The 27,760-nt window shown below is 54.1% G+C and overlaps 2 protein-coding genes across 4 annotated transcripts; one reads left to right on the top strand and one right to left on the bottom strand.

The window, feature by feature from the left end:
* RBPJL (recombination signal binding protein for immunoglobulin kappa J region like) lies at positions 1-18,562 on the bottom strand. The gene is made up of 12 exons (XM_062642280.1): positions 18,226-18,562; positions 11,793-11,868; positions 6,021-6,146; positions 4,452-4,522; positions 4,169-4,284; positions 3,131-3,305; positions 2,604-2,741; positions 1,958-2,067; positions 1,724-1,864; positions 1,246-1,401; positions 911-1,014; positions 1-498 (listed from the first exon to the last, which is right to left on the bottom strand). The coding sequence occupies exons 1-12, from the start codon at positions 18,251-18,253 to the stop codon at positions 225-227; spliced, it is 1,515 nt and encodes a 504-aa protein (XP_062498264.1). The 5' UTR covers positions 18,254-18,562; the 3' UTR covers positions 1-224.
* Positions 11,735-27,363, top strand: MATN4 (matrilin 4). Of its 3 annotated transcripts, XM_062642278.1 has the most exons (11): positions 11,735-11,836; positions 20,832-20,926; positions 22,082-22,651; positions 23,715-23,837; positions 24,298-24,420; positions 24,530-24,652; positions 24,769-24,891; positions 25,340-25,753; positions 26,084-26,236; positions 26,578-26,682; positions 26,835-27,363. In XM_062642278.1, the coding sequence occupies exons 2-11, from the start codon at positions 20,851-20,853 to the stop codon at positions 26,891-26,893; spliced, it is 1,869 nt and encodes a 622-aa protein (XP_062498262.1). In that variant the 5' UTR covers positions 11,735-11,836; positions 20,832-20,850; the 3' UTR covers positions 26,894-27,363. The 3 variants fall into 3 exon arrangements, with proteins under 3 accessions (XP_062498262.1, XP_062498260.1, XP_062498261.1); XM_062642276.1 differs by having other exon boundaries at positions 26,578-27,363; XM_062642277.1 differs by having other exon boundaries at positions 20,819-20,926; positions 26,578-27,363.
* The last annotated feature ends 397 nt before the right edge of the window (positions 27,364-27,760 follow it).

Here is a 27,760-nt window from a genome sequence, read left to right as displayed (position 1 = left end):
AGAGTCCTTCAAGCCTGATTTATTGATGCTCTCATGCGAGATCTCCGCAGGGTAGAGATGCTGCCATGAAGAAGAAACAAGTCAACAAGTCACAGGAACATGGTGGGTGTTTGATGCATGGGGTGGACCCCTTGGTGGGGCCACCCCGAGCCCTGGATGGAGAACCCCAGCATGGCTCAAGGCTGCTTCCCCTTCCCAGGCCAAGCCTCTGCCTGCCCAGCTTGCTAGCTCTGCATGAAGAGGTGGAAGTTGGTCCTAGTGAACTCCTGATGGATGCTGTCAAGTAATCTGTCTGAGTCCTGCGGGACATCCGAGAGGACCTGCTGCCCTGGGATGAAGCTCTGCTCTGGGGTGTAGGTGAAGGTGAAGGAGCTGGAGTAGATGAGGCCATCGTCCCTGATCAGCAGGAGTGGGACCGTGATGGGGTATCGCAGCCACCTCCAGTCACTGCCGAAGGCAGAGACATCAGGGACAACGCACATGAGAGACTTGGGGCTCCTGGGACAGTGCAGGAGAGGAAAATGTGTGTTAAATAAGGAGAGTCCCCCGCAGGAGCAGCTGGCCGTGAGTGTCCACAAGTCTCCTCCAGCCTGAGCACATTGTGAAGCTCCAGCAAGTTTCCCCTTTCCTCCCCAGTGTTTTGTGCTGCTCTGCCAAAGTCACTTGGTCACTTGCAGCCCTCTGAGGTCCCTGTCATCCCCACCATCACTATCCTGACTGCAGCCAGGGCAGAGAGCAGGCACCAGCCAGACTCATCCCTGCCTCTCCTTGCAATTCCTGTGCTTGTTCTCGCAGAACAAGCAGTGCAAGTGCCCCTGTCCCCAAGGTCAGCAGCCACGTCCCTCCCAGAGCTGCCCAGCGCAGCCCAAACCCGGCTGCCATTCCCTGCCCTGCTCCCCGGCCATGTTACCTGTACATCGTCTCTGCTTCTACATCTCCAAACCAGACCTTGAGGTGTGCGTGGAAATACTCCCCCTGCACCTCCAGCATGGCCACGTCCCCACCACCCGTGAGCTGTGACGGGCAGAGTGCACAGCAGTGTGTTACATGGTGGAATGATCCAATCTGCTTCTCCTGCAGGATGCTCTGCCTGTGCATCCCGTCCCTGCTGCACATCATGTCCCCGCTGCAGCAGTCCAGACCTTGTCATTCCCACAGCATCCAAAACTGGGAGACGTCGACTGCAAAGGCTCAGGAAGCAGGTGATGGAGAGGTGGGGTGACCCGTGGCTGGTGCTGTACCTACCTGCAGGGCAGTGATGAGCGGCACAGGGCTGACGGGCTCACGGATGCAGGCCAGGCTCTCACTGAAGGTGTACTCTACTGTCTCAGTGCCGATGATGGTCCAGCAGGAGCCATCATTCAGCAGCTCCCGGTTGGCTTCCTTTGGGCAGGGAGATGCCTATGGAGAGTTCACAGCACCACACTGCAGTGGGGACCAGGGCTGGGGTTCTGCCTCTGGTGTCTCGGTTCCAGCAAGCAACTGCTTCCCTCACTAGGAAATGGGGATCATGATGCCTTTGCAAAGACCTTGGTGACAATGTCCCACCGAAGCAGGCAACCCAGAGGCAAATGGCTATGCAACGATTCTGACCTTAATTTGGATGCAAACCCCCTTTGGAAGGGAAGACCCCTCCTGGTGACATGTTCCCCAGCCGGCAGCAACACAAGAGCAGCTTGGAGAGAGGACAGGGAACACTGCAGGGGTCCTCCTGCTGCCATACCTGGAACTGGATCACTTTCTCTGTGGAGAGACACAGGTACATGCGGTCGCTGCCCTGGAACTGGAAGGCACATTTGTGGAGCTGGGAGATGGGCTCGTCCACATCCAGCATGGCATACTGCTTCATCACCTTCCGGATGATCTGTGGGGAGCAGCAGCAGCATCTTTGGGATGGTACCCGATGCTCAGAGCAGCCAGGCCCTTGTGCCTGACACCCTCAGGGATGAAGGCTTACCAGGGGTGGCAGGGTGATGCCAGTGGCAGTGCAGACCAGCTGGACCACGGAGCCGTAGCGGATGTACCCTTCCCGCAGGGGGAACTCGCTCCGGGTGCAGTGCTCATTGGCTGCGGGGAAGGAGAGAGGCAGTCACTGCCCTGAACAGGGGAGCAGGTTAACCTGGGCTGCCTTGCTGTGTGCTATGCTGGTGCTTTCTTACTGCTTTCTCCCCTCTGCAGGTGCTCACTGCTTGGAGAGGCTGCTGCTCTCTGGGAGCCCAGCACAGAAGAGTGCAACTGGGATGCGGTACTTCACAGGGACACCGCTGGAGGCAGGGAGGCTGCTGGGCTCTGGCCTCTCCCAGCCAAGTTACTTGCTGGGATTGATGAACCCCCAGACCAACACAGCTCATGCTGACCCTGTCACAGCCCATATGCCCTCAGGGCATGATGCCTACCCTCAAAGCCAGTGGGAAACAGCTACCAGCTCAGAGACCCATCAGGAACGTTGGGCAGAGGTGAGACCTGAGCCAGGTTCCCACATCCCTAGGCTAATTCCCACCCCTTTTGCTCCCAGGAATTGAGTTTGCAGCATGGAAGAGCCAGGGTGGGAGTGAGGCAGCCCTGAGCATTGCTGGTGTCAGCAGCCCCATGAGGCTCCTTACCCAGGTGGAGGGTGAAGGCTGCCCATTGCCTGGCACTGGCGATGAAGGCTCCCCCCTCAACAGAGAGGTAGCGGGTGCTGACGGTCTGGGAGCGCAGGCGGTTGAAGAGGGAGACTTTGGAGCCTGGGGAGATGCAGACTGCGGGGAGAGGAGGCTGGGTTAGTACTTGCCAGGTCTGTGCTTCAGCCATGGGGAGGACAAGTCCGCGTTACTGGTGCCCCCAGCCTGGCTGGAGCCAGCATCCTCCCCGGCTGCCCTTCTCTGTATGCGAGTGCCAGCCCTGCTGGCTTTTCAAAGGTGTGGGGAGCATGCTGGCACCAGTGCATTACACATGGTGGTGGGTGAAGTGTTTGGAAAGGAGACATCAATAACCCAGATACATCAATAACCCAGATACATCCTCTTTGGGGAGTTTCCATGGGCTTTGGATTCAACCTGGACCACTCCAGAGCCAGGCTGTGAGCGCTTGGACAGCATCCCGCCCTGCGCTCACACCTTCCTCCCTGCACAGCCATCCCCATACGCACGGTCTGTGTTCTTCAGTGACTGCTTCTTCTGTGAAGGCTTGGAGATGACCTTGATCAGTTTGCTGTGGAAGGTGCCAATCTCCTGCCCGTTGCTGAAGAAGAGCTTCAGGACCAGGCGGAAATGCTTGCGCTTGTCCGCATCCGAGATGTAAAGCGCCTTCGCACAGCCAAATCCCTGCCAAGGGCAGAGAGAGGCTGCTGGCAGCTCCAGCCCAGCCCCACCAGCCTTCCTCACCCTCCTCACTGCCCCACAAGGGCATAATAGTGCCCTTTCAAAGAGCCCTGGCTTCATTTAAATGGGGAAATGACCGGAGATGTTATTACAGGTGGAATGAAGAGCTGCGGATCGGCAGAGGCTTTATTTACACTGGGGGCAGAGAATTCCTCATGGGAATGAATGTTCACGTGTGATTTATCCCACATAACATGAGAAATAACCCTGGGTTTATGGTTTCCCCCCCTGTCCTGGCTGATACACTGTGCTTTAGCAGCAAAGCAAGCACTGCAGACAAAGGCTCTTTTTGTAAGGTTTCTGGCCCGACTCAGACCCCGTGCTCTTCAGGGACCCCAGATAATGCTTTTCCTTCTATGTTTTACTCTATCAAAAGATGCCAGAGCTCTGCTGAAGCTCTTGAACTTTGGGATCTGTCAGTGGAGGGTTTTTTTGGCTGTTTATCTGCAAATGAAACCCTGGGTTTCCATTTTGTGATAAGCAGCAGTGCTGCTCACTGGGAGAAAGTCCCAGTGCTGAGGGAGCTGTGCAGCCTTTGGCAGCTCGCCTGCCACAGGGCTGTTGAGCTGACAAGATGGAGCTCAAAGACAGGACTCTTTGAAGGTGTGGGAGCCTGCCCGGCTGCTTGGGTTGCTGCATGCAACAGGGTAGCAGAGCAGGAGCTGGGAGCGATGGCTAGGAAGGAAGGACTGTGACATCTCAAGGAAGAGGACGATGTGACATCCCAGGGTGTGGGGTGATGCTGGGGACAGCCCAACCCCTGCATGAGTGGTGTCCCTACAGCCCCAGGGAGCAGAGGGTCTTACCTTTGCATCCGGCTGCTCCTCAAAGCTGAGCTTCTGTGTCTCCATCAGGCTGCTGCCCATGCTGTCCAGCCCCATGTACCCACACACCCGAAAACCTGCATCTCCCGGGTCCCTGGCTGGAAGAGATCAGGAGAAGCACTCTCCAGAACCTGCACAGGCATGGGCTTGGTTCCTCCTGGTGTGCTGGGTGGCCCAGGTCCAGGGTCCAATCTTTCCTGGGTCTGGACCACAGAGGGCTCAGCCTTGAGGGAGGAGAGGTCCAGGGCTGCTGCCCAGCACTTACCTTTCATCTGCTCCTGTTTTAACTTCCATCCTGGCCCGCTCAGGTAAACACAAGGTGGGGGGCAGAAAAACCTAGGGAGACAAGAGAGCATTTTCTTACCCAGAAAAGCTCCTTGGGGTCAGTGGGATGGCTGTGAGAGCTGACGCCAGCATCAGGAACAAGCCTGTGCCCTGGGAGGTACGTGATGCTACAGCAAAGGGCTGGGTGGGGAGAACCAGGCTCTGCTGAAGCAGTCATCTCAGCCCCTCTGCCCTGCACTGGCTGCAGGCCATGGGACAGCCCCCAGGGGGGAGGAGAGGGCACCCTGGACCCCATGCCCTGAGCCAAGGAGGGATCAGGCCCCCTGCCTCTGCCAGGCAGGAGTTTTGGCCAGTTGGGAACAGAGTTTGCATTCACAGCTAGATTCAGAGCCCAACGCAAATAAATCTATAGCTAGTGTTTTGGAAACTATTTTCCTGTGTTTTATTTGGGTTTCCACTGTCTTTACACTTGTGTGAATGGTGCAGATTCATCCCCTATTGATCCTGGATAAAGCACTAGCACAGAAAACACCAGGGCAGGGGGCTGAATGTTTCAGAGCCCTAAAGTCCTTGGTACGGGTTTGTTTAAATAAGTCACCCACAGCATGGGCCCCTGATTCCCACCGTGAAGGAAAACAGCACCAGCACCTTTAAACTTTAAGCTGGCAGCTCTGTGCTGGTTTCCTCTCCTTCTCTAGACCTGGAATTGATTTTCATGCTCACCCCTTGCTCTCCAGGAGCAGGAGAAAGCGGCTGTCCCAGAGGAGAAGCAACACAGGGGCTTCCCTCCCAGCTGCAAGACCCAGTCCTGAACTAAAACATTTACCTATGGATCATCAGGGCACTGGAAGGGATGAAGACTTTGTGGGCACAGCCAGCTCAGCCTAGAGCTGTCTTCTGGGGCTTGGGTGGGTTATGCCTTAGAGGTAGAGCTTGGTGCCTCAGAACTACTTCACACTCAATAATAACGGAGGTTTATTTATATCCCAAGGATTAATGGAGAATTAATTATATTGCAGTGCCACAGTGTGACGTCACTGCCCAGGAGCAGAGATTTGGGAGATTCAAGCCAGAACCTCAAGGTGTTTTTGCAGCGTGGGCAGGATTTACAAAAATAGCAGCTTTTCGGAGGCCGTGGGCACTGATGGGAACGCCCCAGCCCCTGCTGCGGCCCTCTGGATTTTAAGGCAAGTTTTCCAGAGCACTTAAAACATGAACCTTCCCTCCCCTTCATCTTCGTAATTTCTTTCTTGGTAAGACTTAAATGGCATCTTCCCTTCTTTTACTTCAGATTTCTCATCTCCAGTGCTTCATGGGAGGAACCTGACCGCAAGGAATGTCTCACTGGCATGAATGCAGCTGGGGATTAAAATCCTTCTTGTGTCATTCGGTAAGACTGAATAATGGTTCTGAATGCAAAGAGGTTGTGAGCGGATGGGGAGGGGACGTGTCAAATCATTTGCCTAGATCAGAGGAATCTAGCTAGGCTGACATCGAGCTTTAGGCAGCTGGTTTGGAAGTGGCTATAGAAGCTGGAATAATGTCCCACCTTTTCTCATTGCCGTATGACTTCTGTGCCACTTTGGCATGCAGTATCAGCACTGTCTGGTCCGCTGGCAGCTGCAGGTACCTCCGCACGCCGTCTTGAAGCAGACTGGTTTGGTAGGGGTTGGATCTACAAGACAGTGGTGCCCCAGCACTGTAACACCAGAGCAGGGCTCCTCGCCTTGCCCTACCAGCCCTGTGCTTGGAGCTCCCTCTGCGTACAGCCAGAAGGTGGAAAAGTTTTCTCATTGGAAAACGCTGGAGCTCAGCTGCTCTAAGATCAGGACTGGCATTGAAAACTAACAAGTTTGGATAACTGAGTAACTGCTTGTCCTTAAACCGTAACACTTCATCAGTTTTTCATCCAACACGCTATGTTAATAGCACAGAAACACACATTTCTAAGGCTTCCAGTCCCTCACAGTGGTGGCAGTGCTCAAATCGATCATTAATTTGGTTTTCCACCTGATGTGCTTGTTGCTGTGTGGCTTTTGGGTGAGTTGGGCAATGATGCTGCTGAGCCGTGAGCGCAGCTGGGGAGCTGTCACGCAAGGAGGAGCTGCTTGTTGGCTTCAGCAAGGGCTGTTGGGTGAAAATAGCTGTGTTTTTCTCCAAGGCTGACAAAGTAGGTGGTTTTGCCAATTGTTTCTGCTCTATTAACTAGAAGGAGTTCCCATGCACCAGGTATTTAACTCTGTTAACTTAGTAGGTTGGGCGTTAACTGGCTAGAGAGAGGTGAGGTTGGCCAAGCCCATGGGTCCCACTGGTCTGCCACAGGGGACATGTCTGCAAGACCTGGGGCATGAGAAGGGAGTGATCATGAGCCCCTCAACCCCTTGAGCACCTTTGGTTGGATAACAGGAAACCAGAAGCAAAGGAAGAAGTGCTGCAAGCCCCTCCTTCTCACATCTACCAGTGTTTGGGATGTGGTAGCTGGGCACACTCAAGAAAGGGGACCCAGTGTGGCTGGTTTTGAAAAGGTCTGGACTTAAGCCTGAGTTCACATCTCTCATGCGCTGAGCTCCCTTGACTTGCTGCAAAGGGGTGTCTGTGCCTGCTGGTATTAGGACAACAGCTCTGTGTTTCTCTGTGGGCAGCACTGGAGAATTGCTCAGAGAAGAAGTGGTGAGGATGTGGGGCATCAGCCTTGGCCAACCCAGGGATAATCTTGCAAGATGTAAGCAATGGAGCATCCCCATTGAAACCAGTCTCTTTTCCTCTTAAATGGACTAGAAATGGAGAACAATTGAGGGCTTAAACAATCAGATGTGTGAAGAGAGACAGATCTGGTCCTGCCAGGCACCCCAAGGAAGGTGGTGGTGAGACATTGTTGGGCTCAGAGGCCAGAGCAAGCTCTCAGAGAGAGAAGCAGCAGCAGTCACTGCAAAAAGCCTTTGAGAACAGTTCATATGCCAATTCTGTTCTTTCCAGTGCAACACGTGCATTTTATAAAGGCTGTGCCCTGGGCAGCTCCTAGGACCCATGTTACAATTCATGCTAAACATACATCACTTCCAACTTTCCCACACTGCAGATGGAGCTGATGCTCTCCTGTTTGTACGTGGGAGACAAACACATCTCACGTACAAGCAAATATTTACCCAGTATCTCCTCTGGGTAGTCCCCCTGGGACCTGGCACTTTGCACCTCACAGATTTTCCCATCACTGCTGGGTTCGGTTATTAGATGGGTGATACAATTTCCTGCCCTCCTTGTTCTCAATTCTTTAGCCCAGACGTGTTAGCTGGATCACCAGCAGGCATAAATCAATAGAGCTCTGCCAAAATCAGATTTACAGCTGGTGCCAGTGTCACCCACAGCATTAGCTGCTGCTCTGTGTCTGGGAAATGAATGTTTTATGGCCATGGAAAGCCTGTTCCTGACTGCAGAGCATGTGCTGCAACCGAGCTCCTCTTGGAGCCCAGTGCTATGGCTCTGGGCTCAGCCACAGCTCACCCCAGTTGGCACTCATGGCAAGGCAGAAGGAGCAACTTTTCCAGATAAGCACTCAGATCACCCTTAACAGATCCCACACAGACCTTCAGATTGCCTTTACTACCTCTTATCAGAGGCTGGATCTGTTCCCTCCACTCCTCCATCACAGGGCTGGGACACTCCCGCTCCAGCATGCTGAAGCTGAACTTTACCAACACTATTCAGGGTGGGTTACTCAGTCTTGCTGAAAAGCTTCATTCCCCCTTTTCTGCTTACTGAAGGGTTTGTATCTTTGCACAGCCAAGGAATCCCATCAGAAAGTTATTTGATCTTTTTCCATAATGGCAATCGGCAGCTGTCTCACTCATCGCTGCCAAGCAGTGATGTGATTTCAGCTTTGATCAGCCTTTGCTGCTTTCTCCTTCATCTAAAAGCACCATTTGGGAGTCTCTCTGCAAAAGTATTCACTTTTTTTTTTAACGTAACTACTGATTATGATCAGGATAAACGTGGAAGTGAATCGAGGAACAGGCTGTCCGTTGGCCAGACACTGGATATTCTTTTACATCAGTGCAGCACAGTGAAAAATGGGTACTAAACCTCGCTGGCTGTGTTCAATCGCATTTTGCCCGCAGTTTGTCAGGGACAACGGGCGCAGAGCAGCGGAGAACCAGGCTGGGTGTGGGGACTGTTTCCTGGTGAGACTCGTCATTACATAGTGCAAAATGAGGAGCAGCACTTCGGGCCCTTGCTCACGTCTCAGTTGCGGGGACAGGCTGCACCCCTGTCAGTGTCCACCACCATTGCCCATCTGTGTGGCTTGGGGTCTGCCTGGAAAGCTCCGATCCCTGCGGCGCTGCCGGGAGCTCCTAGTAACCCATCAGCAGAGTAAGGAACAGCCCAGTACCAAGGCCACGCAGAGGCAGGGAGTGTTCAGGAGCAAACTGCCAAAACCTGTGGATTAAGACGTGTGCTGACAGCATGGCCAGCAGCAACGCCTGCTCTGCAGAGCCTCCCGCGGCACCGGCTCGGGGCAGGGCCAGGCTTGTGCAGCTATCGCTGCTCCCTGCATCCGCACGTAATACCAGAGGCACATGGGTTTCTGCCCAGAGCTTATTAAAGAGCCTTCTGGAATAATTATCCACATGCTATTTACTGCTTAAAGTGGGAACGTGCATGCCAAAGGCAGGTAAACAGATCATAGCTCTTCAGACTGGGTGCCTAGCTGGAGAAATGACTACCTAGGAACTTGGTTTTCTTTTCTTTGTCTGTTCTCTGCAGCCATTGCCTCCCAAATCTGGGGGCTAAACTGTTTCAGTGACGCACTTCTGAACAGTACTTGCCATTCTGCCCATAGAGGCGACCACCCAGCATCCTTCATCTGGTTTAAATTTACCTTCAGAGAGTCAAAGGGCTATTGCTAAAGCAGCTCAATATACCCACTTGGCTCCTTCTGGCACCTCCAGCCTCCTCAGGGTTACAGGGAATTATTCACTCCTTCCTTAATATAATTTATTATATTAAATTATTAAAATGCTTTGATTGTAGTGCAGTGTTAGTTCAGTGTCATGTTAGCAGCACTGCATGGGCTGGGCTCCTTGAGCTCATTCTAAAAGCCTCCTTTTCAGAGCCCAAGGTCTCAGCTGGGACTCGGTTGCTCTCGTACACAGTTAGGCATTATGTGGAAACAGGGGGGAGCAAAGGGGGAGCCACCACCTTTCCCCTACACTGAGTTTTTAAGTCTTTCCCCCTCCCTGCTCAGCCTGGCATCACTCAGCGCCACTTCTCCCTTGCTTTAGGTCAGGATGTGTCCCAGGAGAAGGCGTGAGCGCGCTTTTGAGGTGCATCTCTGGGGCAGCTCTGCCCCGGTGTTGCAGATGGGAGAGACCCCAGGACACCCATGGGTCTTTGCTAGCCCCAGGCCGGGAAGTCCTAAAACACCCTCTGTGTGCACCCTTGGGCCACCACGGGAGCAGAAAAACACTTCATGGGCACCAGGAGAAGCAAACCACCCTCTGCTGCTCCCCAGTTCACAAACGTTCACCAGCTCAGCCTGCAGATGAAGGCATCCGCTTGTTTCAGTCCCCTGGGAGTGAAAGTACCAGCTCAGGAGACCAAACTACACTCCCGACAGGTATTGTTTAGAAACCGGGTCTTCACATCAGCTCCTTATACAAGAACTTTAACTCATGGTAACAGTGTCCTCAGGCACAGCAAACACTGAATTCAAGTGCAGAGATTGATTTGCTGCTTTTCCCGCACACAGGAGCTGCTGTTGGCTGCCCCCAGGACACGGCTGCCTGATGCTTGCTGGGTGCCTGCTGCCACAGAGGGCAACTGTTCTTTCCTCAGCTTGGGGAAACCAAACATCCTAATAAAAAATATCCATTTTAGAGGTCTAGGTTATATTTTGTACAGAGCAGGAGAGAAAATGCCTGCAGTGCTCTTGGGTACGGAGTCAATGCAATGTTTATGCAAAAGGAAAAGCCATTAGAAATCACAGAAATGAGAAGCCTGCAGTTTCTGGCTTCCCTCATTTTTCAATACCTCCTTTAATCCAGACCAACCCAACCCACAAGCCCTTGTATATGCATGGGTATTTATAAATGCTGTATTTCCCTCACTGCACACACAAGTGAAATTCAGTCTTTTCTGGGCTTGGGGGTTTATCGACCACACCAACAGCAAACACCAGCTGAGACCAGGAAGCACAAAATCGCTGAGGTGCTGAGCTCTGCAGGGGAGAGGGGGCCAGCTGGGGTGGTCATCCTGGGCATGTTCCCACTGCCCTGCTCCTGTCCCAGCACCAAACACCCAATTTGGATAGCACAGTATTGCCTCGTCTGCTAGAAAACGCTGATAATGTGGGTTCAAATATACTGGAGTCTCCTTTCTCTCTTCCTCATGTAGCCATTGGTGTTAGTGCAAAGAGGTAGGGAAAACTCAGTTGTGTAAAGCACTAAAAGGTGGTTCCTACCACCACTAGACTGATCTAAGTGCTGGGAAGATGTGCAGGGCTGGGAAGGTCTATTCCTGGCTGTCTAAGAAGTTTCTCCTGCTGGTCTCCATCACTACAGAGCCCGTCACTTGACCTGCTTGCTGGGATCTCAACCCGAAGCTCTACAGCTCTGATTCAAAACCCACATCCCCACACTGCAGCCACTACCTGCAGAGGCTCCTAAAGTCCCAGGGCATTGGAGGTCAAATGGATATTAAGCTTGGACTCTCGTTTTTGCAGGAGCTGGTAAGTTTGTGAGACTCCTGGGTGCATTCCCACAGGAGGGGAAGAGGAAAGAAAAAAAAAAGAAAAAAGAATAAAGAGAATAAAGAAAAAATAAAGGAAAACAAAGGAAAATAAAGGAAAGAAAAACAAAGAAAAAAATAAAATAAAGGAAACAAAAAAAAAAAGAACATTAAGGGGGAAGAAAACAGAAAATAAAATAAAAAAAGAATTAAAGGAAATATAAAGAGAAAAAGAAAATGAAGGAGGAGGAGGAGGAAAAGACACAGGCAGTAGCCGGGGCTCTCGCTGGCCGCTAAGCTCCCGCCGTACGGGCTGGCATTAACCCGTCCGTGCTCAGCTCCGCCGGTCTCCGCTTCCACCTGCGCGCAGCTCCGCTTCTCCGCGGGACCCCCCCCGCCGGGGCAGGCGGCGGAACAGACACCAACCCCCCCCCCCCCCCCCCAGCGCAGCCCCGGGGCCCGCCCCGCCGTTCCCCCCCCCCCCCGCTCCCCCCGCCCCGTTAAATGCCGCTCGGGGCCCCGCCGCCTCCCACCGCTGCTGCCGCCGCGCTCGGAACCGCGCAGCTCCGCGCCCCGCACCGCCCCGCGCCCGCCGTACCTGACCCAGCAGCGCGGCGGGGAGCGGCTCCGCGGCCGGCACGGGTGAGTGAGGGGCTCCGCGGGTGCCGCCGGCCCTGCGGGGAGGGAAGGAGAGGGGAAGAGGAGGGTGAGGGTGGCCCCGTCCCGGTGCGCAGCGCCGAGCACCGCCGCGGGGGTTGGTCCCCCTGAGGGGACTTGTCCGTGGAGCGGGGCTGGGGGTCCTGGGCGTGAAGAGCAGCGAGCAAAGCTGAGGTGGGACTGGGGAAGCAGAGCCTTTGACGTAGCTTTCTGCCCCAAAGCCGGGGCTGGAGACCCCGAGCTCCTGTCGGTGTGGCCCTGTGCCACTGAGCCCCAAATGAGCGTCTCGGGGGGCAGCAGGAGATCCTGGTACCCGGCTCTGATCATGCCCCTCTCTGAGCATATCCTGCTCTGAGCAGGGGGCCGGTGCAGAGGATGTAAACTCTTCTCTGCTGTCTCTCTGCTCTGCTCACCTTTTGCCTATCTGGCGGGCAGGTTCCTGCTTATACAACCGAGGATCTCTTTTAGCAGAGAATAATAAGGTCTGGTACACCTGGGCAAGGCGAACTGAGCCATAGGAGATGAGATCCTGCAGGAAGATAAGCTTGAAAGAGTGCCCTCGGTTTGCTGTGCGCTGTTTCTGCACGACTGGAAAATTGGGGCTGTGCATACTCATAAATATGTTTGCACAAGCAATCACCCACCTTTGCCTTGTAATTCCAACCATCTCCCAGGGAAAAATTAGCTTTGGGCACTTTTGTTCCGAGCAATTACATGGGAAAACTTGTTTGAAAAATCAGATTATTCTGCACTCATCGTATTTGTGGTCACACACAGCCGTCCGAGATAAGTGGAGCTGAGCACATACATGATGAGGTCCCTGTGGGACCCTCAGTAGCATCTCTTGATAGTAAAGATTTGATAGTAAATGGCTCCAAGCACAGGAGCAATTAATCACAGGCAGTGAGCGTGCAGGTCCTCAGTAACAAGTATAAACTGCTTTTCACAAGCAGATTCTTGTGATCTCTGCAAGGATTCATTAGATCGGCATTTGATATCAGCAAAAAGTGTGTGCGGGGGGAAATCTGCTCTCAGATCTCAGCCCTGGCATTTGCCACCAGGATATGGATAAATTGGGCCTCATCTGAAATACAGATTCCCATCCGGAAAGCGTGCAAGAGTTCTTGGTGTTTGTAGTAAAGCAGCACTTTCCATTGAAGCAGGCAGGGAATTGCTGCATCCCACTGGGAAAAAAGCTGTTGTTGATTTTTTGGGGGAAGTTGTAATTTCATTATTTCTTGAAGAATTAAAGAAATCCTACTTGATTGGTACAAGCTGAGCCCGGGAGCTACCCTTGCTGGCCACAGTAGTAAACAGAAGACGTAGCCAACAAGGCAGCTTGCTGTAGGCTCTCTGCGGTCACAGAAGATGTTTGTGCTCCCGTTGCTCATAACATAGCATTTCCCTTGAGGTTGGCATTAGGGGTTAAAGGTTTTCAAGAGAAGCCTTTGTTTAAACATCTTTAAAGTTTCCAATAGGAGCCCCTTTGTTCACTGTGGAGCCCTGTGCCTGCCGTGCTCATAAAATGCCATTTACAAATGCTCCATGAATAGCGCTGAAACGCGGAGGGGGAAATAAGTAGTGTTACAAGTAGTGTTTGTATCTACACGCACACGGGAATTGCAGACAAGCTGTGAGTGAAGAAACGGGACCTAGAAAAAACACAGGGGAGAAACCCCCCAAAACATTGGGTGGTGCTTATAAAGAAACTCATAAAACCCAGCTACTGCCCCAGACCAGTCAGTCCCTCCTGTGCCAGATGTCCCACGCGTCTCCTCCAGCCATGCCAGGAGCCGGAGTGGCTCCTGCCACTTGTCATTACCTCTCAGTAACCGTGTTTGCTCCACTTTGGGCCCAAACAGAAGCAAATTGATCACTTGGGCTCCGTTGGGAGGGAGCTCACACAGCTGCCATAAGGGCTCCATTGAGCAGCCTGGTGCAGAGACCTGGACTTTATGCTTTCTGTTACCTCCTGCAGACTAACAGGGGTCACCCCTCAGATACATGCAGCACAGATCTACATTTAGATATCGAGTAAACTTGTTAGCACTTAGGAGCCTTTAGTTCCCTTTCCTGTTCTGGAAACCAGCCCTGTTAAAGCAGTGGAGGGTGTTGGCATGTGCTCAGGAGACTCCAGAGGCTGATGCACAGCTATGGCAGTGTTTCCATGTGGGATGCCCCCAGGCTGCAGTGCTTGATCCCGTGTCTGGAAGCTTTTCTGGTTCTCAGGCAGCTTGTCCTTCCTGGTGTTCATTACTGGAGGCTGGATCCATCTTCCCTAGGAGCTTTCTGCCTTTGCCTGCATCTTTGTCTGCAAACATGGGATCTCTTACCTTGCAAGCCCTTAGTTACACACATAAATCCATTGTTAATGTGGTCCCTCTGATGCCTATCAAGGAAATCTATTAGGATCAGCTGTGGCCTCTTGCAGAGAGGTGTCAGTAACTCAGCTCCTCTCCAGACTTCAGCCTTCCTGTGTCTGGGCTGTGTCATGCTGCTTCACTGGTTGATTGCCAGCATACAAGTTCAGGAGCCTTTGAGTTGTAGTCTGCGGACCCGTAGGAGTCCATGGTCTATAGCAGGAATCGGTAGGAGTATGTCTGTTAACAGCAGAGGTCCTCAGCCATGGCCACAAATGCTGCTTTAAGTCCCCTTGGAAGTCTTGCAAGAGGGTTCCATGCAGTGTTGGAGCATGCTGACACACGGATGCACCAGCTCTTCAGCACGGGTGGAAGTGAGACCGCAGCCCATTGCGATGCTGGTGGAAGTTCTGTGATGCATCCCCATGGGGTGACAGCGTTCCAGCCCTGTGACAGCGGTTCTCTGGCCGTCCCGCTGTCAGGGGGATGTGGCAGCAGTGAAGTTAGGTGGGAGCAGTTTCCCATGCTGCTTCTGTGGTTCTTCCTGTGAAAAGTATCTAGCCAAAGAATTCAACCAGCTTGCTTTTCTGTCTTGAGGAGGGCAGAAAAGTCTCCGCGTGCTTTTCTGCAGCCACCAGATGCTTCTCACTTTCTGCTATTTCAATTGAACACATAGCAGGATGGGTAGGATAAAAGGGAGAGGCACAAGAATATTCTCCTGGCGTGTTTTCTTATGCCAACACATTGAGTCACGTCTCCAGAGAAATACGATATAAAGATTTAGAGAAGGAGGTCAGGCAATGAATCTATGGTTGTGAGGCTGAAATAGCAGGCATTCTGTGGTTGTCTGTGCCATGTAAGCTTGCCGGAGGTCAGCTGGGGATAGTGGTCCCAGTGGATTTGGGAAATGGACATCCTGCTGGTTAAGTATCAATCTTACTGCTTAGAGGTACCAGCTTTGCTGACAAACTGCACCAGCCCGGGAGCTGCTCTGGGCTGTTTCTCTTTCCTTTGTGGTTGAATATGCATATTTCTAGGGGGAAAAAAAAGCTCTCTAACACCTTCCTCCCAGAACAAGAACTTGGGCAATGGAATGCTGCCTCAGCTGTTGGATGGCCCAGACCTCATTCCCTCCAAAGTTTGAAGTCTCTTGGCCCTGTTCAGCTGTCCTCCAGGGGCCTGTTTGTGGAAAAACATTTGCTTATTGAAGAGAGTCAGTAAAGGTGGGTCTTTCCCCTGCTGACCACTCTTCATCAACATCTCAGTGTCCAATATCCCTCCAGTTTTACTTAAGATACCAGTTAGGAGCAGGGTGGGTTTCCACATCATGCAGCTCAGGACATGCGCAGCCAAAGGTTTGCAGTAGGACAGAGAGGAATAGGGAAATGCCACTGGCAGTTCTGAAACAGAAGGCATCTCTTGACATGAGTTGAACAAGGGGAACTGTCTGACTATACATGTGCTTCAAAAGGCCATGTTTAATTTGCAAATGAATATGGCATTTATTCTTGCCAGCTGCGGCCACAGCAGCCCAGGTACAGTGTGTTTCAGTGCAGAGGGTGGCTGGGCAAGAGGCTTTCCTCCTAGCTGACATGCAGAGCATTGAGAGGTCTTTTACAGACAGACTGATGGCAGAGAAGGACCCCATGTGCTGTTGTGAACAATACCTAGAGCTCTGTCCGTTGGCACACCCAGCATTTCTTTCCCAGGGGGACTTCAGGTGGCATCTCATAGTGTAAGCCACTCAGAACTTGTATGATGTTAGGTCCATGAGCTGTGAGACAAAGATGTCTGTCACTTAGCCTACAAATAGACCTGGACAAGAAACCTGTCTTCCTCCTGCCCTCCCTGTGAACATGCTAATCCTAGTGAGTGCAGGAGTGGGGCCCATAAAACAGGGAATTGGCTTTTGGAGGGGGGCAAAGAGAGAGCAAGAGTAGTCCCTTGTGCATCCAGCAAGGTTTTCCCGTTACAGCACTCCTGCCGATTCACTCCTGTTGGGTTTGGAGCCACGATGAGCTGTTTGAGAAATACAACCTTGGTTTTCAAACGTGTCCTTCCAGGTGGCACTTGGCCCAGCAAAGCTGCTGTAGCGTTGTAACCAGAGAGTACTGCAATGTCCTGGAAAGAGTCTGCTCTTGTTCTCCCACACATGTGTTTGGGGAGAACCAAGGACACGTCAGTCCTTAAACTGGGGGAGAAAAACCTTTTGGGCTGGAAATTGAGGCCATTTCCCTGGTTTTGGAGTGCTTGTGCTCCCTACCTCTTCCTTGCTCTGAAAACTGCACTGCTGTTTTGCTCTCATGGGATTTGCAGCTCATCACCCAGCTGCTGTGGAGGATGAGCACTGAGATGGTGGAGCTGTGATGGAGTGCAAGGTCAATGCTGCATGTAAAATGGCACTGAATCCATCTCATAAGCAGCAGAGGCACTGCTGAGAGCCATAAACCTGCAGGCAGGGAGCACCTTGAGACTGTGGATTGTGCTGAAAGAAACCAACCTTTGGGTAACCCTCCAGGAGAGGGTGGATCCAGCTCCGGGGCTGTTTCGGGCCTCATTTGTTCACACAGCTTGAGGGTCATGCAAATATATGGACAATGTGGCAGCAGCCCTTAGGGGTTTCCACAGCAAAATCAGGTATCAGGAGATGCCTCCAGGTTGATGTAAGTTGTTTGCATCTCTCCAAGTAGGTTGCTTCATTGTCCCCTGTGCCTGGGGCAAGACATGTTTCTGTCTTCCTCCCTTGGTTCTCCATGCACTTTTGGGGCAGCCTCTCTCTTGGGCATGGACTTGAACCATGATTTGTCCTGCTGAGGACATTAAAATTTGTCTCCCTATTCTCCAGCCTGAGGCCAGCTCTTGCTGTCTTTCTGCTGTTGTCCTGGCAGGACTCTGGTGTCCTAAACACAAGAAGTCTGTGTCCAGGCTCCTGAGCCAATCTGTGGCTTTTTTTGAGCACTTTTATCAGTTAACACTGATGCGCGAGTGAATTATACCCTGCCAAAAATGTCTGGTTGGGTCTGCACATAGAAAAGCCCTGCAGAGCAAAACAGGGTACACGGAGAGACAAGTGAGGTGGGTGAGCCTCAGGAACATCACGTCTAGGGCTGCTCTGCCATCAGCCAAGGTTTCCAGCACAGGAATACGTGTTATTAGCTGGTAGCAGAGGTGGCATCAGTGCCATGCACCCCTGCCATGCATGCCCAGGCTCGCTGTGCATGCCTCCTCCCATGCACAGGCATGCTGCATGGACAGCCCTCCGGCTTTGGCGTGTTGGGTAACAGTGTGCTTGGTCAGAGGCTCCTGAGTGTTCCCCACTCCTTGCAATGCATGGTGATCCCTTGTCCTGCTTCTCACAGGATCTGGAGCCAGGACAGAGCTGCTGCTGCTGCTCCCACAATGTGCCACAGGCCTGCCAAGCCCAGGCAGGACCTGTGGCTGGGGTTGTGTGGGCTTTGCCATAAACGGAAGTCACAGCTAAAGGCTGATGTGCCCAAATACATGAAATCTTTTACCTGAGACTTGGCTCATGACTCATAGCCGTGGCCCACAACCTGCTTTACTCCTAATGACACTATGGCTGGGGCTTTCCCTGGGCTCTGAATGCACTGCCACCTCCTGAGCCTTTCACTCCTTCTTTCACAATCTGCTTCATCCCCTCTAGTATTCAGTCTATAAAACTCCCACCCCTGTAACCCTGTAAGGAGGGTAGGGAGATGCTCCCTGCCATGCCCTGTCCTTTGGGCTTGCCTAGGGGAGGATGCACCTGGTCCAACCTGTGTGGATGAACCAGAAGGGGAATATTGGGAGCGTTTCTGTTAACCTGTAGCCAGGAGGGAGCTGCCAAGGAGGCCACGCTGAAACCCGAAGCGGCTGTTTTTCCTGAGACTCAGCACTTGGCAGGGAGAGCAGACGGACAAGTGATGGAACCGGGAGGGATGCAGGCACCCTGGGGACAGCACTGCTGGTGGAGGTGCCCTGGGAAGGGTCCTGGGGAAGGCATTGCTAGCTTACCTGTTTGCATCTGGGGGTTCGTCTCCATGTCCTCCTTATCCGAGATCAGGAGGAGAGTCAAGAGCAGGCTGGCGTCATTGCTGACCCTTCGTGTGGCTCTTCCCTCAGTCACCCTCTCTGCAGCACGAACTGAGCATCTCCTTCAGCAGGGACAAGCAATGGCTGGTTTTCCCCTCGCGTTGCTCAGAAAGGTCAGGGGATGATCCACGTGTCCCTCTCAGCTTGGGTTCGGCTGAGCCAGCCCTGCTAGGGCAGCACTCGCCCCGCCTGGACCTTTTCTCCTTTATAGCTCAGTGTTATCTCAAGGTCTCTGGTGCTGCAGCCGGTGCTGTGTTTGCCTTGCTTGCAGCACCTGCCTGCCAGCCGGTCACTTCCCACCCATCTCCCTCCCACTCCTGTGTGGTAGCAGGAGGTTCAGGGGGGAAGTGGGGGAGCCCCTCCATGGGGATGCAAGTGCAGGGGGAGTGAGGACAGTGTGTAGCAGGGACAATGTCTGGTGCAGAATGGTGGGAGAGATGCTTGGGGGCATCTGTCCCATTGCTTTTGCTTCCCCATCCCCATCAGCTTTGCTGCTGGGGCAGGGCTGGGCGTTATATTCAACTGGGGACCAGGGTGCTGTTCCAGCCTGGCTCTCTGCTGCCAGGACTGGTGCTGAATGCATGGCTGAGCTGCCCTGCCCTGTCCCGGCAGCATCAGCCCCTCCAGCCATGAGGAGTGCCAAGACTTCATCCAAAGCTGAGATGCTGTTAAAAATAGATCAGTCTTGAACTGGTTTTCTCCTTGGTTTCTGGCCCAAAACCTCATTCCTGTCTCTGGCTGGCTTTGAAGCTATCTGGATGCTATGTGATGCAGGCTGAATACCAGCCTGCCACTGCAGGGAGGCTTGGAGAGCAGAGTGCTGTAGAAGTGTTATAGGTGGTATAACTTTCCCCAGAATATTTAGTGGTTAGGGATTGCTTTCTGTCCCCCCAAAATTTCTAGGAAAAGAATCTGCTAAATGGGGAAACAAAGCTGGGATAGGAGGGGCTGTTTGCTCCTCTGCTTGCACATGGTGCTCTTGTGAGGGTGCACAGACACCCAGGCACTCCTGCCCACAAAGCCCTGTGGCTTCCTAGAAAATGTATGTTGGGCTGCAGCCTCCCCTCATCTCCAGAACCCGGAGTGATCCCACTGGAGTGATCCTACCAGAGTGATCCCAGTGGTCTCTCCATTGGTAGTCCTGCAGGAGCCACCACGTCCCGAGCTGGGTGCTCACACTCCCTGGGAAAAGGCTGAGTCTCTCCCTTTGAGGCTTCCGGATCCCACTTTCCTCCTGTAGCCCTTTTCTGTCCTTCTAATTCCTCAGTGTCATTTTTCAGGTGTGAACGCTGAGTCTGGAGACAATTTTAAGATGCAGCTGTGAAACCTATTATCCATGTCCTTGCTATCAAATACATGAGGTTCAGGGCTGCACGTAACCAGTGAGCAATTAAATGGCAACCCTGGTGATGAATTACAACTGGGACCTCCTGGGGCTAAGTAAACACAGCTGATAACCACCGATAGAATGAATTTCCGTGTGCTTTTTCTTTTCTAAAAGCACCCTTCTAGTACCTGTGCCCAGTCATGGTGCTGCTGTATCCCAGGGGAAGCTGCAGTACCTGTGGCATTTCCACCCCCTAGCTCTTTGGGTTTCCAACCAGGGCTGGATGAAAGTGATAAAAATAAACCAACTAAACCCGTGTCCCTGCAGGAGCTGGGCAAAGGCAGGGAAAGGCACCACAGAAGTGGGCAGGGAGGGAGACAAGTGACAAACTGGGGTTTGGGTAACTGATTTAAACATCTTTTCCTTCAACCATCCCACCTCAAACAGTGTTGGGCTGCAGAGCATCCCTCAGAACAGCCAGCAGGATGCGGAGAGCTGCAAAAAACATTGGTGACAGCGGTGGGGTCCCCTGAGGTGATGTGAAGGAGAGTGGCAATGCTTCACCCAGCACCCTGCCTGGGTGGGGGGAATGGGTGCAAGCCCATGTGCACAGGCACCGTTGCACCCTGTCCCTGCAGAGGCTTCTGCTCTCCAGAGGTGGTTTGGAAGAAGGCAGAGAACAGATTTATGGAGCTGCTTGGAAAAATGATCCCTGCCAGTGACTCTGAGCCGCTGCTGAGGAGGTTTTGTCTGTGCTGGTGTTTCCTCTGGGGGCTTCTCTTACTGGGCAAAGGGAGCTTCAGAGGGTGCTCTGCATCCCCGGGTGCAGCTTTCCCACTCTCCGGCTGGCTGCGGAGAGCAGCAGCTCCGCCAGTGAAAAAGTATTTGGCTGAACATCCCATCCGCCTGGTTTGAGAGTGAAAATAAGGCTTGGCCAGCTCCACCCAGAGCAGAAAATCAGACCCTGTGGCAGACTGCCGCTGCTGTAATGAAATTTAGCTGTGCTGAGGCTGCCAGTCCTTAAATGGGAAAAGTCCCACGTGGGTCCGGAGGCGTCTGGGGATGGATCTGTCAAAACTGCTGTTGCAGAGGGGTTTTGGCACTGCCTGGGGACAGCCACCGCAGGTGAATGTCACCCTGTGGCTTGGCCCACCCTCAGCACTCATTGCACATTGCCTTCTCCCCCAGTGAGTCCCTGCAGCGTGCGGTTGCACAGAGCCATGATGAAGCTTCTGCCCATCATCCCGCTCCTCCTGCTCCTCCTGACGATGCTGGAAGCCAGACCAAAACCTGCAGGTGAGCCCTGGCTGGTGGGGAGTGCCTGGAGGAGAGAGAAGCGCTGCTTGAGGTGAGGGGGACTCGATGCCTCTTCTTTGGAGGCATCCCCAGCAGGATGGAGGATCTGCCCAGGCATGGGACCCGAAATCCCCAGCGGTGTCCAGGGGAGTAGGAGCTTGAGCCTGGCCCCAGCACCAGACCCAGTCAATTCCAGTCCATTCCAAGTCAATTCCAGTTTAGAAACAGTGAAGGCACCAAATGGAGAAAGGAGCAGGTATGTCTTGGAGGCCTTCGGAGCAGTTGAGATGACAGCCTGGGCCTGGGCAGCCCAAGGGGACTCAAGTGTTTGCTTACCATTAGGGCCAAATTCTCCCAGGCTTAGGTACAGACAAGCCAAGCAAAATATGTTCATTGGCATTTCACTTGCTAAATACTCTCCAAGTTTGCACTGGAAGTAGCACCCGTATGTCCAAGAGAGGCTCTTTGGCTCGATCCCTGCCATGTGCATGCCCTTAGCTGTGCTTCTCAGTGTCTCCTTTGCTGCCATTAAAAAATAAAAGACAAATCACCAAAGCAAGCCCTGGTTTTAGGCAGAAACCGGCAAAATGCGGTAAAAGCCAGGGACGGCTGGAGCTGTGGGGAGGAACGGAATTGCCCAAAGCAGTGTGTTCCTGCTTGCCACTTGAGCGAGTAGGAGCCCATGCGGTGCAGAGGTCTGAGGCAGGGACTGCAGGTTGCAGAGAACAGCACAAGGCACTGGTCTGGTTTACAGTTTAATGCTCTGATTTGCTGCAGGGATGAAGATGCTGCTGCCTAAACCTGTGCTTATTCCTTGCCAGGGCAGATGCTGACAAAGAGGTGTTTCTGCAGCTTCTGGGGCTGCTGGCTGTGGAAATCCAGGGAGCAGGAGCTGGGTCTGGCTAAAGGGGTGGTACTGGGGAGGAGGGGATGCTGCCATTTCCCCACAGCCAGGGCCTATCTTCCTGCCTGTCATCCCTGCTTCTGCTCTGCCAGCACCCTCCACGAGGTTATTTGGCAGTAGGGGCTGCACAGATGTGCCCTCTCCACCTTCCACTGAGCACCCCTCAAGCCACCCCAAAGGGATGTCTCTGCTGCCAGCCCTGCTCTGCACAGGCAGCTGTGAGGCTGAACTGTCTCTTTTCCCCCTTCCAGCCCTGAAGTGCAGGACAGGTCCTCTGGACATCGTGTTTGTGATCGACAGCTCCCGCAGCGTGCGCCCCTTCGAGTTCGAGACCATGCGGCGGTTCATGATGGACATCATCAGCAGCCTGGACGTGGGCCCCAACGCCACACGGGTGGGGGTGATCCAGTACTCCAGCCAGGTGCAGAACATCTTCTCCCTCAAGACCTTCTTCACACGGGCGGACATGGAGAAGGCCATCAACAGCATCGTCCCGCTGGCCCAGGGCACCATGACGGGGCTGGCCATCCAGTACGCCATGAACGTGGCCTTCACCACGCAGGAGGGCGCGCGCCCTCTGCACAAGAAGATCCCCCGCATCGCCATCATCGTGACGGATGGACGGCCCCAGGACCGTGTCACCGAGGTGGCCACCCAGGCCCGGAACGCTGGCATTGAGATCTACGCCGTGGGCATCCAGCGGGCAGACATGAACTCGCTGCGCGCCATGGCCTCGCCGCCGCTGGAGGAGCACGTCTTCCTGGTGGAGTCCTTCGAGCTCATCCAGCAGTTTGGGAAGCAGTTCCAGGACAAGCTCTGCGGTGGGTGAGAGCCGTGGCTGCAGGGGTGGGCAAGGATGGTGCTGGTGCCTGCTCCTCACCTGGGCTAAAAGGTGACCTTCAGAGCGGTGTTTGGGGTGGCTGCCCTTGTTGGGAGCAGTATGGACAGGGAAGCATGGTGCCAGGACCCCAAAGGATGCCAAAGCAAGGTGGCCTTTCCTCTTGCTCACCTTTCCTGGGGTGACATAAAGAAGGCTTTGAAAACATTGCAAGTGATTTTCTTCGCCCATGCGTGGTAGCTCTGCCCCAAGCCAGCACATCACGGGAATGGTGATGGGAATACTAAAGAGCAGGAAATGTGGAGCTGGTTTCCCTGGGTATGGCGGGGATGGATGACACATCCCAGAGCCTTGTGTACGTTTTGACGTGGCTCTAACAGGGTCTCCTCCTACACAGACACATGCACGGCGTCTGCTGCATGCACATTGGTGTTTAATAAACCAGGAGGCTGATTCTCACCATGGCCATGCTGGTGCTGGTCAGGAGCTTGCAGGCTGGGACCTGCCGTGCTGGGGTCAGAGACCTGTCACTGCAGCAAGCCAGCAAGACCTTGCTCGTGTGCTTCAGCATCTGTTGAAGGGCAGAAGACAACTGCCAGCCTTTTCCAGGCAGTGTTTTCTAGCAAGGAGCACTGTGTGTGCAGGGCTGCGTTAGTGCTGTGGTGAGTCGTGTGCTGGAGCGGGGGCTCCAGGGCTCACCAAATACTGCCTTCCTGGCTGCATGGGCACACAGACCTGGCTCCTTCAGTATGTTCCAGCTGAGCTCAAGCTTTTGCTTACTCAGCTCAAGCTGTCATCAGTATCAGTTAATACTGAGCATTGATTTAGCACTCAGGTAGATCAAAAAGCCAAGGCGGTTCTGAAACCTGCCCCGCACAGTGTCCGTGTCTGTGCACTGGAATTCAGTGGGTGAACACTGGGGCTGGGAGGACTGGGGCTGTGTGGGTCATCCCAGTGGATTTGCCTGCAGGGACAGGGCACGTGGCAGAGCTGGGGTCCCCGTTAATCAGCCCATTGGCTGCTCTGATGCCTGTTCTGTCTTGCAGGGGTGGACATGTGCATGGGACAGGAGCACGGCTGCCAGCACAGCTGCATCAGCACCCCTGGCTCCTTCTACTGTGAATGCAACCCAGGCTACAGGCTCAACGTGGACGGAAAGACCTGTTCCTGTAAAAACCCTTCTTTTGTCCTAACTCTCGTAGGGGGCTTGTAGTTACAGACCTCATGGAGGGAAGCTGAAATGCAGCACAAGACCCAGGGAGGGCAGCAGCAGCCTGGGTGCTCTGTGCACAGAGCCTTCTGCCTCCTGGGTGTGTAATGACCGCGGACACTCAGTATTGCTAAATCCTGGTCACCTCTCTGGGGTGGCCATCTGGGGCTCATGTGGGCACAACCTGAGGGGGCTCTGGGCAGGGTTACCGGAGGATGCACATCCCAGCCACCAAAGTGCACAGTGGTTTAGCCCTGTATGGTGAAGGCAAAGCTGTATTAGCGGGTCTGGTCATCACCCTGGGACTTTTCCTTCTTGTCTCATGGTGCTGGGAGCTGCTGTGAGGCCCTGGAGCAGGCCCTGCTTAGCTGCCCCAGGGAGGCTGGGGCAGGAGGGTGACGGTGTCCTGCTCCCTGCAGTCATTGATGCGTGTGCAGACGGGAGACACGGCTGTCAACACCAGTGCGTCAGCGTTCGTGGGTCGTACACGTGCCACTGCCGTGCGGGTTACTACCTCCACCAGAACAAGAAGAGCTGCACCAGTATGTGCAACCCCCCCCCCCCTTCCTGTCCCTCCTTCATTTGCTTCTTGCTCTCCCTCTCCTTCTCTTGTCTTTCCCTTTCTGCCCACCCCTCTCCTTCTCCCACCAGTGATCGATTACTGCAGCTTCGGAAACCACAGCTGCCAGCACGAGTGTGTGAGCATCCCCAACGGGCACTACTGCCGCTGCCGCAGCGGGTTCACGCTGCAGCCCGACAGCAGGTCCTGCAGAGGTACGGCACAGCCTGCGCTGTATGGCAGATACCCTTCTGTCCTGCCCAGTCCCCAGGGAAAGGGCTGTTCCTGGACCTGAATGGGGATAACCCTGTGCCCTTGGCTTGTCTTTCAGCCACTGACCTCTGCAATGGGGTGGATCATGGCTGCGAGTTCAAGTGTGTGAGCACGGAGGGCTCCTACCGCTGCGTGTGCCCTGAGGGCCAGCAGCTCCAGGCCGATGGCAAGGCGTGCAGCAGTGAGTACTGGGATGAGGCTCTTGGCATCCTCCTCATCTGGGCTCTGTGCTCCTGGAGAGGGCTTACCTGAAACTGAGCTGGGGATCTAAGTGGGAGCTTGAGCTGGGTTGGAAAAGGATGGAGAGCTGGCTGGGCTTGGGGAGCGCCCTGCCTGCTGCAGGGATGGATATGGGCTTGTGTCCTCAGAGGCAGGGCCCAGAAGATACAACAGGAGCTTTGAGGAAAAGGGAGACCTAGGAAAGACTTTTAGGGGATGCTGGGGTGGCAGTGGAGGTTTTGGGGCTGAGACCCCTGGGTATGCTTTGCCCTGATTCCCAGCCTCATGTGGGCTGCAGTTCCAGGGGCTCCACACAGGGTCCTGAAGCCCAGTCCTAGCTCTGGGCACCTTTACTCTGCTGGTGCCCATGGCCGGGCTTGTCCCTTCTCACCTTACCCCTGTGCCCCCAGAGTGTGGGTCTGGACACGTCGACCTGGTGATGGTGATTGATGGTTCCAAGAGTGTCCGGCCCCAGAACTTTGAGCTGGTGAAGCAGTTTGTGAACCACATCGTGGACCTGCTGGAGGTGTCCCCGCACGGCACGCGCGTGGGGCTGGTGCAGTACTCCAGCCGCGTCCGCACCGAGTTCCCCCTCAACAAGTACCACAGCGCGGACGAGATCAAGAAGGCGGTGATGGAGGTGGAGTACATGGAGAAAGGCACCATGACGGGCCTTGCCCTCAAGCACATGGTGGAGCACAGCTTCTCCGAGCTGGAAGGTGCCAGGCCTCTCTCCCACAACATCCCCAGAATCGGGCTCGTCTTCACAGATGGGCGCTCCCAGGATGACATCTCTGAATGGGCCAGGAGAGCAAAGGAGTCAGGTATGAGGTGCCGGAGAACCCCAAACCGCAGTGCTTTGAGCACCGCAGGATGGTTCCTCGGGGAGTCAGGCTCTGGGGGAGGCTGCAGCATCCAGCCTTGGGGTGCTACATCAGCCGGGTCTGCAGGAGCAGAAGTGCCTCTGCCATGGTTCAGGCTGCTCTGATCAGCATCCTTCATGCGGCAGCCTGCACTGCAGCGGTTTCCTGCCTGAATTCCTGATGTGTATTTGAGAAGCCCAGTGTAAACCCTGCATCCTTGGCTTTGCTGCCTTTGGGCTGCTGGATGTGGGGTGGCCAGCGCAGTGCTCAGGATCCGTCCTTGCCGTGCAGGGATTGTTATGTTTGCCGTGGGTGTTGGTAAGGCTGTGGAAGAGGAGCTGAGAGCAATCGCCTCCGAGCCCGTGGAACAGCACTTCTCCTACTCAGCAGACTTCACCACCATGACCCACCTCGTGGAGAACTTCAAGCTGAACATCTGCCCAGGTGGGTGCCCTGGGGGGCACAGCTCCAAGTCGGGGGAGCCCTCCTCTCCCCACAGAGCCAGTGGGGTGCTTTCTGTGTCTGTCACCCTGTGCTGTGTACCCCAGGCTGCTCCTGGCTCTCGCGGTGATGCCTGGCAGTGAGCTTCCTGCTGGCAGGGATGCAGTCTGGCAAAAAGGAGTGAGGCTGGGAAAAGGGGGAAATGGGGGAGAGGAGCCCCAAGGCTCAGGTCCTGCCCTAGGGAGTGGCTGTAGGAACAAGGGACTGGAGCTGTGCGGGAGCAGGGGAGAGCTGGGCACCACGAGGCCGCGGCTCTGACTGCACCCAAACCCCTGTGGTCACAGAGGAAGGCAAAGGGGAGACCGAGATCCGCAGCCCCTGCGAGTGCGAAGCGCTGGTGCAGTTCCAGACGAACACCGTGGCCATCCTGCAGAGCCTGACTGAGAAAAATATCCTTTGGGGTGATGCCTGGGCTTGCCAGGATGCAGGGCAGCCCAGGGACAGACTGCACGTGGGGAGGGATGGATAAATGGGAACAGGGAAAATCTTAGGGTCCCTCAAGGGGACCGTCTGGCTCACACTGTTTCCTTAGCACGTTCACTCGCTCAGATGACAGCCAGACTTGAAGACTTGGAAAAGCAGATTGCCAAGAAGAAGTGATCCTTACGGAGGGCTGCAGCGCTCGTACGGGGCACGGGGATGAACAGTAGCTACGTGGCATTGTTATTGCTAGGTTATTGTAAAGCATCAGTGTTTGTTCTTGTATCACAAAACCCCCGGGGGTGTGTGGAGAGTATTTAAAATCCCCAAAATCCTAAAAGAAAAAAACCCAAACCAAAAAAAGAACTTGAGCAAGAGCCCCTGCAGTGAAGCTAAGGGGTTCAGCCAGAGTCAGTGCCTCAGTCCTCTGAGCTGGTAGCTCTGGGATGAGGTGGGGTGATTGCGTGGGCAGGCTGGGCTTTGGAAGAGGGTTTAGATTGGATATTAGGAACTATTTCTTCACTGGGAGGGTGCTCAGGCATTGGAACAGGCTGCCCAGGGCAGGGCTGGAGTCACCGTCCCTGCAAGTGCTCACACACCGTGTAGATGAGGCCCTCAGTGCCATGGGTTAGTGGTGGCCTTGGCAGTGCTGGGGACCAACCCAGCTGATTCTATGATTCTACATTGATACCCGGCCTTTTCCCAGAGCGAGGGGGATGAACCAGCCCCTGCACAGTCCCCAGCACCCCGCTTTGCAAGAGAAAACCCCTCCAGTGATGGTACCCTGGGAGCCGCCAAGTGTTGGGGCCAGGATAGCTGCAGGCAGTGCACAGGGATGGATGCAGACCAGCCAGCTCCCACATGGCACCCGGCTGTGCACCCATGGGGAAGCAGGTGGCAGGAATCGAGCAGATCCCCTTGGCCCTCTTTTGGCAGAATTGTTTGGGAATTGGTCATCATCTTGTTTGGTTTTTTTAGTCACATAGCAAAATGGTAAGAATTCTTTCCATAACTATCCGTGTGTGTATATAGATTTCATTGAGAGCG

The sequence above is a fragment of the Pezoporus occidentalis genome, unplaced genomic scaffold (genome assembly GCF_034315485.1).
Source record: "Pezoporus occidentalis ecotype Australia unplaced genomic scaffold, CSIRO_AGI_Poc_V1 ctg70, whole genome shotgun sequence".
Classification (NCBI taxonomy): Eukaryota; Metazoa; Chordata; class Aves; order Psittaciformes; family Psittacidae; genus Pezoporus; species Pezoporus occidentalis.
Note: the sequence above shows the minus strand (reverse complement) of the source record. Positions and strands in the feature narration are given on the sequence as shown.

Excerpts from the sequence above, each read along its gene's own strand:
- RBPJL (XM_062642280.1), bottom strand. The coding sequence starts at position 18,253 with ATGGAGACGAACCCCCAGATGCAAACAG. Across the intron at positions 11,869-18,225 it reads GAACCCCCAGATGCAAACAG|GGCCGGCGGCACCCGCGGAG; the intron begins GTAAGCTAGCAA and ends CCCTCCCCGCAG. Across the intron at positions 2,068-2,603 it reads AGCCTTCACCCTCCACCTGG|CCAATGAGCACTGCACCCGG; the intron begins GTAAGGAGCCTC and ends CCTTCCCCGCAG.
- MATN4 (XM_062642276.1), top strand. The coding sequence starts at position 20,851 with ATGATGAAGCTTCTGCCCATCATCCCGCTCCTCCTGCTCCTCCTGACG. Across the intron at positions 22,652-23,714 it reads GTTCCAGGACAAGCTCTGCG|GGGTGGACATGTGCATGGGA; the intron begins GTGGGTGAGAGC and ends TCTGTCTTGCAG. Across the intron at positions 24,421-24,529 it reads GAACAAGAAGAGCTGCACCA|TGATCGATTACTGCAGCTTC; the intron begins GTATGTGCAACC and ends TTCTCCCACCAG.